At 35.2% G+C, this 14,800-nt stretch overlaps 1 protein-coding gene across 1 annotated transcript in view; it reads right to left on the bottom strand.

The window, feature by feature from the left end:
- LOC135713700 (zinc finger CCCH domain-containing protein 13) overlaps nt 1-14,800 on the bottom strand; it is a 39,468-nt gene that overhangs the window by 13,516 nt on the left and 11,152 nt on the right. Inside the window, exon 3 of the mRNA XM_065236896.1 lies at nt 2,680-3,009. Coding sequence (XP_065092968.1) covers nt 2,680-3,009 — 330 coding nt within the window. The remainder of the gene's footprint in view (nt 1-2,679; nt 3,010-14,800) is intronic.

Genomic DNA, 14,800 nt, shown 5'->3' with positions numbered 1-14,800 from the left:
AAACAATACCATACAGGTATTATTTTGGTATTCAAATATCATTTTTTGTTATTTACAAAGTATTGTGCATGCAATTTTTTGGTTTTATTCTTTCGTATTTTACCTATTTTGTCATGCTGATCAACGCAAAATTTTGGCATCAGATCAGAATTAGGTATTCATAAATTATTTTTTCCTACTCGGGAATACACATTGTTGGACCCCTGCGTCTACTCGCAGGACCTATGCATCCATCTGAGTCAATTGCAGAAAATAACTCAAATTTAGTCAATGCAAGAGATAGACACAAGTTTGTTAACAACGTGGCTTGAAATTAGCAAAGCTACAACTTTTCCCGAGAATGTATAGTATTGATTGTAACACCAAAGGGCTTAACTAACAGTAAGGGACAACTTCGTAGAAGACTTCTAAAGTTTTAACTGCTGGCTCTACAGTTAATCTCCATTGAATTATAGTGACTGTAACATGTTCCCTAACGCATAGTAGTTTAGTGGCATAGTAGTACTAAGCGAAGTCCCAAAACTTGATAAATTAAAAAAAAAATAACTCAAATAATAATTTCAACGAAAAATATAAAAGCATATTGCGCTCTCTGTCTACATACCATGAAAACCTTAAAACAAGTACAACCAATGTTTTCCAATACAAAATCCCATTTTTTAATATAATTATATATTTTCTAAAAAGTATTTTTAACTATCTTTCATTTGATATTGTGATCTTCGAAATCACCCAGTGGTTTAAAAGTTATGAATTAAAAAAAGTCATAAAAAAAACAATTTTTTGGACCACCTTAATATGGAAATCGATATCCTGATGACAAAATAAAAATATTGGTCTAATATTATACGATAAGGAACAAATCCACTATTTTTTACGAAATTCTGAGAGATTTACACAGTTGGTACTTGAGCGGGTCGGTTTTCATCTCTTTTTGCCAGTGGTGGCGGGGGGGGGGACACCCCTCACCATCCCTCTCCAAAGGGGGAGTTTGGTAAAGAGAGATGAAAAAACCGATTTGTACTTTCCTTAAAAGTTGTCCTAGCTCGCTTCTCTAATATCTATATACAATCTTCACACTGCCGTACTCTAACGGAACTATCAACTCTATGCTTTCATCTACTCCATCTATCGTATAAAAATTACCACTACAGTCTGATATTTGAAATTAGCATCTTCAACTACTTAAATTATTGTTTGTCAGACTCATAATTTTTTAATGTACATTCAAAGTAAGTCGTAACAAAAAACGCCTAACAAAAAAAAACCATACAAATATATTCTATATTTGTGACTTTATTTTTTCTTACAGCATTTAGGCTAAAGTAATTATCCTTTGAACTTGCCAGATCACTTAAATAGAACAAAATGTGTTAATTTGTGTGTCGAAAAACGACCAGTCATATCGAACTCTGTCTTACGTGTTACCAATTTGCATCTTCATTTCAAATTTAATGAAAACTGCTATACAACAGCTTAACGTTACAAGATAATGAAGAATCATAATTATTAAAACTTAAATGATAGTTCTTCTAAAGCTGTAAACATGGGACGTAAAATATAATAACAACTGTTGAAAAGTCTTACGTATACTTTGTTCTACAAAATAATATATTTTCTAATTACACACCAATTCAGAATTGAGAATTGAAAAAATAAGATTATTTGGTTTGACGCAAATTAAAAATTCACACAGGTATTCCAGCTGTATCGATATGAGTACGAAAAAATATTGTTAATGTCATTTTAGAGCAAACGTAATATAAAACATTGTAAACATTCGTGCTGCTTCAAATGTTTTTTTTTAAATAAAATTTACAATTTTGCTAACAAAAAGAGCTTCATACTTGCCGAAGAAAGCATCCAGCCAAGTAGACAAACAAAAAAGTTTTGACCTAAAGTGTGTGTTCGTTTTATAAAGTGAACAGTCCTTAGGTTCAGGGGTTGAAACGGTTGACATTTTTACTACACTCGCTTCGTTGAAGACAGTCCAGTCACCCCTCACCATGCTTCTCCAAAGGGGGAGTTTGGTAAAGAGAGATGATAAAACCGATTTGTACCTTCCTTAAAAGTTGTCCTAGCTAGCTATCTACTCTTCTATATGCAATTTTCACACTGCCGTAATCTAAACGGAACTATCAATTCTATACTTTCATCTCATCCTCATCTATCGTATAAAAATTACCACTTCAGTCAGTTATTCGAAATAAGCATCTTCAACTAAAAAAAGTTTTATTTTTCCATAGTAATGTCCATATAAAGTTAAATTGGTTTGTGCACAGCCAATTTTTTTACAAAGGTTTTAAATTTTTAGGAGGTTACTCAGGACCCGATTTGGAACCGTTTGACAAGAGATTGTCACCTCAAATGGATTGAAATAATTTTTGAACTATTTGACTATTGAAATAGTTTTTGAACTGTTTGAATATAGAGATAAAATCGTAGTTATTTCAAAGCATTCCAGACTTTACCATATTTTATATTTTCAATGGACCAGATTTTCTTGCAACGGATGGTAACGCGGTTTGCACCCCAGTATTTTATTCAATGATTCAATATTCAAAGATATTACCGATTAAGTAACCCAATGCTTGAATCAAACCACAGAACCAGAGGTGATAGTGAGTTCTTCAACATACAACTAACGTTATCCAACATCTTATCTCTTAAGACTCTTACCTTCGCGGATCGTTGTTATTGGCCTTATCGCACTCCCGGGTAGGCAGCAGCAAGGGAACTCCTCCGCTCAGTTTTTCTCGCAGCTCAGCCGCCAATGAGTCGTAAAGTTTAGATTGGCTGGAGATGGGCGATATTGGACTTGTCGGCGAGTGTTGTTGCTCCTCACTGCATTCCGATTCCCTGGTACTGGTACCGGTATCACTTCCGTGCGATGAGTCAAACCGACGCGGCGAGTCAAATCGTCTCGACATCTGCGACTGATGATGCTGCTGCTTTCTTTCCGGACCCGCACTCACAACCGATGCTGTTAATTGCGCTGGTAAGCCCAGTCTGAAATGTGAGAAAGACGAAGATTTTGGTTAAACAAGTTTTTGTCAAGAGAAATGTGAAAGTTGTGAATTAAGCCGAAATTCAAACAAACCAAAACTCGCAATTTTTGTGTGGACGCTTTGGACTGTGTGACGTGATTTATTTCTAGTTGTTAAAAATTTGCCTTCAGTGAGAAAACAAATTTGCCATTTTGCAAAAGTAACCGCTTTCCATTAATGTTGAACCGAATCTAAGAGGTAATTTGTCGCTAGATCTGCCATGACAGGGGTGACGGTTTTGTCTCAATCTCAACCTGCTCTGTGTGGAATTCCTGCGCTAAAGAAACAAGTGCCTTACCATTCACGTCGTGCGTCCCAGTGCCCTACGCCTTACAAGTACGAAAGGTAGCAGCAGAGACGTCAAGTCACAAGCATGAACGCTGAAACAGCCTTTTTGACCCAAATCTCAGGCGACTGGGTGCAGCACGAGATGTTGAAAATGGTATGTGGAAAAAATTCACTTTTGATATGAGAAATGACATTCAGTTTTGCCGCGCGATCACCAAGTACTGCTGAATGGGTCCCCAGCGAGCAAAAATGGGTAAAACGCGAAGCATAAAAGGCAGGAGAACCAATACGATATTGGAACCAAGGAGAGGGAGAGTGGCACTCCAATATATCAGGCCGCCTCATACGTTCAATTCAATGGACTAAAAAAAACTTTCGCTTTCAGCCAACTTTATGACGTTATACTACCGATGCGTGCACGTCCCTGTGGAATGCCGCTTAGTTGTGTGAAAGTTATATTATCATTGAGTATAAATCGATCAGTTTCCCTGCGGTGATTCATTACAGTGTTTGTATTCGGCAAGGCTCAAATTGCATTGCGTTCCAGATGGATAAGATTGGGAACATTACAGAGTGTGGGTATTATTGGATAATCTGTAAGTAAACTTAAATTATATCAAGTTATCCACAATGCTTATTGAATAGCTTAGTCTACATAATATTTTACCACTTTATCCTATTTAATGATTTAACCATATAATTAACAGTTGAAAGAGGGCTGTGGAGTAGGAGTCGGTGAAATTATGCCGACTCCGGCTATGACTTCTAACTGTTTTGAGATAAGGGTGCAACTGCTGTTGTAAACAATGGCTGCAATCACCAAATAAAAGCTCATCCTCGGAGAGCTTTTTGAAAAAAAATCCTAAATAATGTTAATTGTATCTTCAATTAGAGTAGAATTTAATGGTAATAGACGCATTTCGCGCCAAATCGAATCGAAGCTGGCAACACCCTCTCAGATTTCAATGAAATTTTCTGGATGTGTAGACTTTGACTAAATAAGCAATTTTGCATACTCAGTTTTTCCAAAATTTATCTAGACTTACATTTGAGAAGGGCCAAACTTTTAGCGCCATTTTTTGCATGTATTTACTGAAAAAAATTTCGTTTGAGACCTACACTGAAAAAAAACGATTTTTAAAATTTAATGTCGATTAAAAAAATGGCCATGATTTATTGGGATGAAACTTTGCCTCAAGATAGATTATTACTACCATCCGTCCATACAATGGGCACTTTTAAGGGAAAAAAAGCTTAACAAAACTAAACCAGTGAAGCTCAAAATCATCTCAGAACCCAATGAAGCTCAATTTGTGTTTCAATTTTGTCTAATCAGCAATTAATCACTTGGATTAATCGAGAATTCTATATGAAAAGGACATATCATTATATATAATTGATTATATTGTCTACTATTGAGGCAAAATCCGATACTTCTATAGCAACTTAGCATTCTTAGCTAAAATTATTCATAAATAATTAGGTATGAAAAATTTTTAAATTGAGATCTTCTTTCGAATCAATAACGATTTGGGAAGTCAACGTATCGCATCATAATTCTATATGCCCTTCTGTTATTTATACCTAAACCAGTAACATTATATACCTACCACTTCATTCTACCTATGAGCACTATAAAACTAAGGTTGATTTCATACAAGCAGCAGTCAATCTGATAACGAAAGTTGTGAAGACAAGTTTTAGTAAAATTATTATCATAGACCAAAGTAGTGAATTAAGGCTCAAAGGATTGAAATGTTGTGCACATATGAATAATCCGACATGCAACCGAAATAAGTTACGGGCCATATCGTCAACGATGGTAGAAAAAAATACATTCTATGGCATATAACCACAAAATTGGTGAAAAGACGAGCATTTGTGAGTCATGCCGTAGCGTGATATCTCATAATAGAAATCCAGTTATGAAAAAACGCCGATCGATTGGAAATGAAGTAAATATCCAACCGTCAACTAAGAACCATCGTCTAAGAAATAAAAAAAAAAGAATCATTAGAGGAAGGGGAAATTCTAGCAATTTGTGATTTTTCATTCATTATCCTAAACGCTGCTCAAGGATATCACTGGAATAATTCTCAAGCAGCAATACCTCCATTTGAAGTTTATTATAAGAAATACAATAAACTTGAAAATGTTAGCTTCATATCATATCAGAAGTAATGACTCACGATACAGTGGCAATTCAGTTGTTCATCTAAAAATTGATAGATTTTATTAAACAATCGATAGATTTTTCTAAAATTACTTATATGTCAGATGGGGGCAATACAAAAAAAAATTTGCTAGGTTGCGTAAATTTCAGTCAAAGCATGGAAGCAAGCAGAATGGCATTTTTTTTTTTGCAACGTCTCATGGAAAAGGTCCCTGTGATGTTATTGGTTGCACTCTCAAGCGAATAGCAAAGAGAGCTAGTCTTGCTCGAGATTATGGAAACACCATAACAACTTCACGAGAATTCTATAACTGGGTAGTTGAACAAACAGATAAACATTCGATAAAACAAACAAAACTACGTTTCGAGTACATATCCACTGAACAGTACATCGAAATGTCAGAAGAACTTCAAGAGCTATATAATAGCACAAAGACAATATCTGGCACACAGAAATTCCACAGTCTTGTGCCTATAACTGGTTACAAAGTAGTGGCAAAAATGTATTCTAATTCAGAAGATGAATCAAAAATATTTAACTAGATTGGAAAAAGGAAAAATAGGGTTAAAACCTTGAAAATATATAAATAAATGATATATGAAAAATCTTCTTTTTATCTTTATCTCTCACATATAATCAGATTTTACCTCAGTAGTAGACAACAGAATACGGGAATGATATTTTTTGACAAAGTCTTCATGTCCAGAAAGTTTTATTGAACTCTGGGAGGGTGCTGCCAATTCCGAATACGATTTGGCGAGAAATGTGAATCAAAGTGAACTTAAGTGCTGATAAGACAACATTGAATCGCAAATTCAGCTTCATTGGATTCAGAGATGATTTTGAGCTTCACTGGTTTAATTTTGTGCGAAAATGGCAAATTAAAAAAAAATCAGTTCAGACATCAAAAAGTTTTTGCTAGGAATTTTTTTTCCCAAAAAGTGCCCATCTTGCAATGTATTGACGGTTGGTAGTAAACATAATTACCTATCTAGAGACAAAGTTTCATCCAAATCAAAGGCGGCATTTTTTTTTTAAATCGACGTCAAATTTTAAAAACCGATTTTTTTTCAATGTAGGTCTCAAACGGATTTTTTTTCAGTATTTTTTTTTTCGATGATTTGGACAATTTGCTAAAAGTCATCGATACAACACATTTTTGTAGTTGTCATTTCTCGATAATTTTTTTTTTGAAAAAATCCACAAAAAAAGTTTGGCCCTTCTCAAAGGTTAGTCCAGATAAATTTTGGAAAAACTAAGTATATGCAAAGTGGCTTATTTAATCAAGGTCCACACATTCAGAAAGTTTAATTGAAATCTGGGAATATATAGATATAATTATGCAGAAAGCTTTAAGCGCTTTTGCGAGAATGATTCAGAATTTTAGAGTGAATTCCAAGAGTTTCCTGAAGAGAATTGGAATGAAGTAAATTTTAAGAGAAATCCAGAAAGTGAACACACATTGAGAGTTCTAATATATTTTTGAAAGGAGCGTCATTTACAAAAGGCGTAGTAAACCCTTACTACGATGCTGATGACCAGACAGAAGTAAAAATAAGAATGGCAAAAAAAGTGACAAGGATAGACCAAGCCAAATAAAAAAAAATGATGAAGGAAGTGCGAGGCAAGTGAGAATACGGGGTAAGTGAGAACGGTGGATGTAACTATTTTTAACAGGAATTTATAGGGTCAAACCAGCCTGAAGATGAAAGATACAGTGCTACCACTGTAATGATTATTGTTTTCATCCCAGGAAACACTTTTTAATAAACTGTCACTTTGACCTAGTGAATAAAATTACACGCTCTCATCTTTATGAAGCATTTTGTAAACATTTACTTGGGATGGACCTGTTTTGCTGGCATCAGGTAATCAAGATGGACAAAAGATCGGATAGCCCTATACTTCGGATAGTGACGAAAAGTTGAATGACCCATAGAGGGGCAAACGCCTAATGGATAAATGATCATATTGACAAAAGGTCGAAGGGACAAAAGATCGAAAAGACAAATGGTTCAGTGGCACAAAGAGGAACAAAAGGTCGAATTTCATAAAGAGGGGAAACAAGATAATAATACACACAGATATCTTAAGAAAATAGAAAAATATATATTTCTTAAAAACAAGTACAGTTCTTTTGAATAATTCTAGATCAACAATTGAAATAGGCGGAACAACCAAACGTAATCAATGGCTTTAAACGCAAATTTCTCGAGAATCAAAACACATCCACGCAAACTAACAATACCATTCGATAAAGGAAGTGCGCTCTATCAGATGTTTAATATTGAACGAAACAGTGTCTTAAGTCTGTTAAGTATTCCTTCCACTTGCGACCATTTGTCCCTCTTAGAATCATTCGGCGTTCTTTTCCATTCAACCTTTCGTTTCCCTTTAGAGCACTCGACCTTTTAGCCCTCTTTGAATCATTCGACCTTTTGTACCTTAGACCTTTGAAATTTTAAATTTTGTCCATTCGACAATCTTATTTTGCCTCTCTTTGAATTGTTCGACTTTTTGTTTCCATTTGAATCATTCGACCTTTTGTTTATTCGTCCTTTTGTTCCCCTTCTCGTAATTCGACCCTTTATTTATTCGGCCTTTTGTCCCTCTTCTCATCATTTGACCTTTTTCACCGTCGTCCTTTTGTCATTCAACGTTTTGCATTCGACCTTTTTTCATGCAATCTTTCTTGAAATCTCTGGTCGAAGGTTGTCCTAAAACTGCTCGCCAATATGATTAAGTAAAACTGGATTTATCCACCAATGGGAAATCTGACCCTTCTTACAAATAAAAAATTCATTTTATTACGAAATTTTTCTCGCATGGTCACACAATGAGTGTTGACCCTATTTAGAAATTGGCTACTTCCTCAGGCAATCGAAACATGTCCGGATGTGACCAATATGTTGCTGGGCACTTGATATGACTGCAAATTAGCTATATTTTTAAATTCTCGTGTGATTTAAGGTGTCGAATGATGGGTTTGATCCAAGTCAGAAAGTGATCACTTCTCCGGGAGTATACGGATCATGTCCGGTTGTGGTCAATGTGGTTCTACGCACTTGATAAGACTACTTTTGTAATAATTTTTGAATTATAGTCATAGGTATAGGTATCATAATAGATTTTGGTACATGTCAGAAACTGGCCACTTCCCCGGGAGTATCAGGAACCTGTCCGGATGATCTTGTTTTCAAATGTTCATATAATTTGAAGGATCGCATGCTGGGTTTGTCACGTTTCAGAGCGTTTCTAGTCTCAGTGATTTCTCCGGAACGAGTTGATGGATTAAAAAAAATCAATTAGACCACGATACCTTTCAGAATCACGACTTACTTTATTTCGCCATAGACACACAGAAATTTTCCTATATCGTCGAGCTGAGCCGATTGGTATATGACACTCGGTCCTCTGGGCCTGGGATTTAAAGTAAGGCCAACTTGCCATCGAATGGTTTGTGTAAGAAGGGAAAAGGCACAGAGCATTGAATCGCTTTTTATCCCTTCTTAACTACACTCTCAAGTAACATTTTACGACAAAACACAACAATTCACACAAAAAGGAACACCAATCTGAATAAGCTCGATGTGCTACTTTATGCGATGTCATCTATCGATAATAATCAGCTCTCATTTTTTTTAAAAACCCTGCACCAAATATCACATCTTCATCCCCGACACGAAGATGTTCACCTTGATGGCAATCAAATCAAAACTAGCATGTCGGATTAAGATAGCAATTATTCCATTTTCCCCCAATTCACGTGTGGCACACCGCTACCGTGACACAAATTCCTACACCTCCAGCGATCGGCCATCATAACCCTCTTTCACAACGCAGCATCTTTTATATGCACGTTTAGAAAAGCAGATAACAAAAACGTCATCGCTATGTTGGTTCATCATATCATACCTTAGCAGATAGGTAGATACCTTTAGCGTCAAAGAGCAACTCTGTGGAAGCTAACACTCGCATGAAGCGTTAGAGACAGAATCTGTGTCACATATAAGTATCGGTGGCTCGAAGATAGTCACGAAAGCGGCAAACACCTTCAGATGTTGAACTGATCGATTCCATTGAAAACTGGTTGGCGAGAAATTATGAAACCGGGAGGGGCACATTTTGATTTCATCTTAACAACTTGCGAAAACTGCATAGTTGTTAGAACAGCTTTCACTGATGACGAGATACAAAAGCGCTTTAATAGTGTGTGATGACGGAGCCGCTTTTAAGGTCGTCTGAAGTCGTTCACTTTCAACGAGGGTGTGAACTTGACTTGTGTGTTGTGATTTAAAAACAATTAGCTGGTGCGTTGCAATCATAAGACTATGTTGTAGGCTAAAACATAGCACCGACTTAGAGCCTCGGATTGAAACTGGTATGCAGCGTTGGTGGCCTCGATTTGTCAGAAGATTGGATAAGACACAATGGAACTCGCTGCGACCGAATTAATTCATCGCCGTTTTCAGTTTCTCACCATGCAGACAACTTGCCATCGAATAGCACCGACTCTCTGGCTGTGTCTCGTGGTTTCTCAATCCATAGTCGAGCTTTTGAGCAATTTTTCCACATTCAAATGGATTATTGCAGTCAACGTGTTTCAGTTCAGACCATGCCTACGACATGTCATAGTAGTGACTTCTGTTTTGTTCCTTTATCGCAGTGGTAGGTACCACAATGACTTTTAATTTATGCAATTCTACACTTAAGATTACCCACGAACTGTTCTGGTTTCATTGAATACAATGAAATTATGATTTGTGCGATAGGCGGAGAAACTGAAACAGACCTGTACTTGGAAGATCGTTTGTTTCACTAACATACATACAGATTGCAGTACTGACTCTCTGTCTAAGTCGGACAAGTACAACAAGCTGCAAAAGATTGACCGATCAAGTGATAGTATTTCTGACCTTGATAGAAAATTGGCTTATTTTTGTATTATTAGGCCAGGACAGATCATAATATTAACTTTTGAAAGTTTCGGATCAAAAATGTGTATAATTTGTGTTTTTATACTGCATGGAGGAAGATTCGAGCTCTTCCAAAAATTGTAACACATTTGATCACTTGCTAATAATCTGTGTTATGTTTTATTGGTGTTCAAATAATTAAACTATATTTATTAAATATAAACCTGATTTTAAAGAATATGTATATTTATTTTTTTTTTCATTATTCTAAACACTTTACCGTGTTGATCTTTATAATCAGCCGCCTGTGACTGCTGTTCATACTTTTCAAACATATAATTTCTATCTTTAGCTATTTCAAACTTTTCCACAGACTACATTTTTCCCGTTTACTGCATACCTGATCGAGTTTGTATAAGAAATTTCGCGAAATGTCGTTGAAAATTGAGCTACAGGCATTTTTTGTGGATATGAATTAGAATCCTTTTGTTAAGTCTGCATTCATTCAAGCCTGTGAAATTTTTTAAAATAGATGTATATTTTTTCATAACTTTTTTAAGAAGTATCCCAGGATTTCAGGATTTCAGAGCTATTTTAAAAATTTTAAAGATAAATTTTGGGATACTTTCTGGAATTCTACTGAAATTTTCTCCACAGCATTCTAGAATTTATCTGCAGAGGCTGTCCAAAGAAATCTCACACAGTTAAAAATAAATTTTAATATTACATTCAAGAGGATGCACTTCAATCGTGTCGAAAATCCCATGTAATTTTATGGTCACAAAAAAAACAAATGCAGTAAGAGCAGCGTAATGTCAGTTAATGCAGTGTATTAATGATAATTTTGCCCTTTTTGGCAAGTAATATTACACCATATGTTTGACACGATTGAAGTGCATCCACTTTGATGTGACATCAAAATTTATTTTTTGCTGCGCATCATTAATTGATTTTTTCACAATACTTGCAAGAATTTGCTAAAATCTATTTCCATGGATTTTAAACGTATCTTATTCAACTCAAATTTCTTCAAAATTTTCTTCTGAATTCCATTGAAGTTTTTATCCGAATACGTTCACAAATATCTTTTAAAGAATTGTATCAGAAATCGTATCTGAGAGATTTTCTCTGGTGTACCCTTGAAATTTCCTCCACAACTTTTAATTATTTATTTGTACAACACCTGTAGTGTAGAAGTGAAGAACACTATTAAAAATGTATACATAAAAAATGGCATTCTCTATACAATTCTTTTTGAATTCGTTAATCGTATTTTTAATTCAAGATTTTTTTAGAATTTTCTTGAAATTCTCATTGGAGTTTTTTGTTCATTGATCATTGTCCAGCAGTTTTGGCGTGATTTTCGGCCAGCTATTATATAAAAAAAATGAACCAACAAATTTGTATTTTTTAAGAAACGCATAAATTTTGACTACTTTTTTCGTAATTCTGAAGAAAAAATATCAAACTATTTTAGTTTAATATACTAAGCGTCAAATAACAGACTTAAGGGGAGGTTCTCATTCAAAATTTTCAAAAAATCGATTTATTTTGAATGATTTTTTGAAAGGTATACTGCCGTTATACGCATAAGAGTCCCACGGTGCATAAGGATTGCATAGAACATGGGACAGTTATGCGTTTAACGGCAGTATAAGTGTCTACTATATTGTGTTGAAAGGGTTTTTTCAATCAGCGCACAAGAAAAGTTTCTACAGGCCATTATTCGAAGCGGCGTCCCAGCCATCATGGGACGCTCTCGGTTTGAGACGGGCGCAACAGGTAGAAACCTTTTCACGGCCTTATGCACGTTCCCGTTAAACGCGGTTATTTCGAAACATAATTTTTCAAAAGTGCGTACAATCTCATTCATATCATCAACGGTTCAATTTAACGACTTCTACCTTTGACCATTCGTATGAAAACCTTATTCATTGGAGGAATGACCTATAAAATCTACAAATTCTTCGTATTCACTATTGAAGCCTTAAAGAGGAAAAAAAGGGGGGGAAATCGACCAAAAAGTTTGAAATCGCACCATTTTGTCAAATTTGAAGTTTTTACCCGTTCTTAGGTCATTTCTCTAATAAATTTAGTTCACTTTAAAGCCTCATTAGTCGTGTTGTGTTTCAGATCGATCCTGAGGTACCAGGCTGTACGTGACCACGGGCGCCATTTTGTTTTTTTTTCACCTTGTAAAAATTTGGAAATACAGACTAAGTTCTAACCTTTTTGAATTTCAAAACCGCGTCATGCTATGTTTTTTTTTTTTCATTGGCCCACAAAAAAATGCCAAACTTTGCTTACTTTTTGGCCATTTGAATGAGAACCTCCAATTAAAGTGGTCATTTTATTCGATGGATTAGGAGATGAAAGTATAGAGTTGATAGTTCCGTTACACTACGGCAGTGTGAAAATTATGTATAGAGAGTAGAAAGCGAGCAAGGACAACTTTGAGAAAGGTACGAATCGGATTGATCATCTATCTTTAAAAAATAATCCCCAGTTGGAGAGGGATAGTGAGGGGTGTATCCCCCCCCCCCCGCTACCACAGGCAAAAAGAGATGGTCGCCGATTTGCTCATGTACCCACATCAGTGGGATGAAATCAAAAAAGAGGAACATGGCTATTTGCGACGAAACTATTGATGTTTTCTAGATTGTTTCTTCAATTTTTTAATACTTTATGGCAGTGGTGATTTTTTTTTTTTGCTCAAGAGTGGTATACACTAAGATAAAATAAAACTTTATTATGTCTTGTTAAAATTGATGATCATCTATGCAAAAATTGTAGATAAAGCTATTTTAAACAACAAGACGTCAATTTTCCATCTCTCAAGTAGAGGAAGTTATAGGGTGAAAATGGAGCTGTTTTCATTATCACTATCCAAGTGTGTACATTAGAGTAGGTTTCCCACTGCTCGTTCAATGCTTATCCTGGTCCCCAAAAACTGGGTAAAATTTGAACGAATTTGGTTATAATCTCGATTTGCGGGAGAGTTTTCAATTTTGTATGGGACACGGAACGATCCTATTCATTTGTTTACCAAAAATCCAAATATTGCTCAAATTTCCCCAAAACTCGGACCTATATTGAGAACACTATACCAAACAACTTTGTCGAAGCTGCAACCAATTCTAATGTACATACTTGGAAAAATGGTCATGAAAACGGCAAAACGTAACACAAAATTGAGATACTTTATTAGAACATTCATTAGGCATCCCCTTGGATCCCCCAATGAATTGTGTATGTTACAGTAGGGCATAAGTTGCTGAATGAAAATACGTTGCTAACCTGCAAGATACACCCCTTTAAAGTATTTGTTGAAAAATTATAAATACGAATGTAAATCCTTTACATGAAGGGATAGCGATTTGCTTAGTTCAGCAAAAATGTGCATTTTTAGAGCACTTACAACTTTGTACAACATTAAAAAAAATTAAAAGTTATGGTAAAAAACGGGTTCTAAGGGAATACTACCGTATGTACTCCATTTTCACCCTATAACCTCGTCCACTTGAGAGGTATAGATATATTTTTCATAAGCAGAATTCTGTAAAATGATGTACATCCAACCAGCAAATGTAAGATTCTATGTTTAATATGTTTAAACACATAAACGTATGCTGAAATGTGGTGGCCGGAAGGTTAATGAAATAGTTTTGTAATTTTTATGTTAGCTTAATTTTCGAACAAACTTTATTTTCCCAATTACATTGCGGCGAGAAAATTATCTCGTGAAGCTTTTATACGAAAATATGCACTCTGGAAAAACTTACCTTTGCGTTGCAGTCCATTGGATGTAATAAATCTTACTTGGATATAGGAGAATTTTATTTTGCGTGTAGCTTTTTATATTAGCTACAACTTTTGCCAAGAATTTAAATCTGTATTTCTAATGCATGACGAACTAGATCGGACAGAACATGCCATTGTTCTTCAGTGAATGTAATTTATATTCACTAAAAACAATGTTGGGTTCTGTTCGCTCTGGATAATCCTACCCAAAAAATACAGGAGTTATTAACAAAAAATGTAGCTAGTATCAAAACCAAAACCAACAAAAGTTTGATACATCATTTTACGGAACTCTGTTGATAATAAAAGATAGAGGCAAATGAATGCATATTAATTGTAATCATTTCAGGACAGCCCTATAGTTTATTTTTTTCAATCATGTCAATAATCTGCAACACCTGTCCATTGCCAAATACATAGATAAGGTTACGGGAGGCCTTCTTCTTTTTCTTATGTAGAATATAGTTAACAAAGTGTGACAAAATCAATGATGCCATAACAATTAGCAGCTCGAAAAGACCCTCAACTAGACCGGAATTTGAATCCCCCACCCACAGCATGGTTTGCTTTAGGT

The sequence above is a fragment of the Ochlerotatus camptorhynchus genome, unplaced genomic scaffold (assembly GCF_037179485.1).
Source record: "Ochlerotatus camptorhynchus isolate MF236.1 unplaced genomic scaffold, CSIRO-AGI_Acam_v1.1 ptg000577l, whole genome shotgun sequence".
NCBI lineage: Eukaryota > Metazoa > Arthropoda > Insecta > Diptera > Culicidae > Ochlerotatus > Ochlerotatus camptorhynchus.
This window is presented reverse-complemented; position numbering and strand designations above follow the sequence as displayed.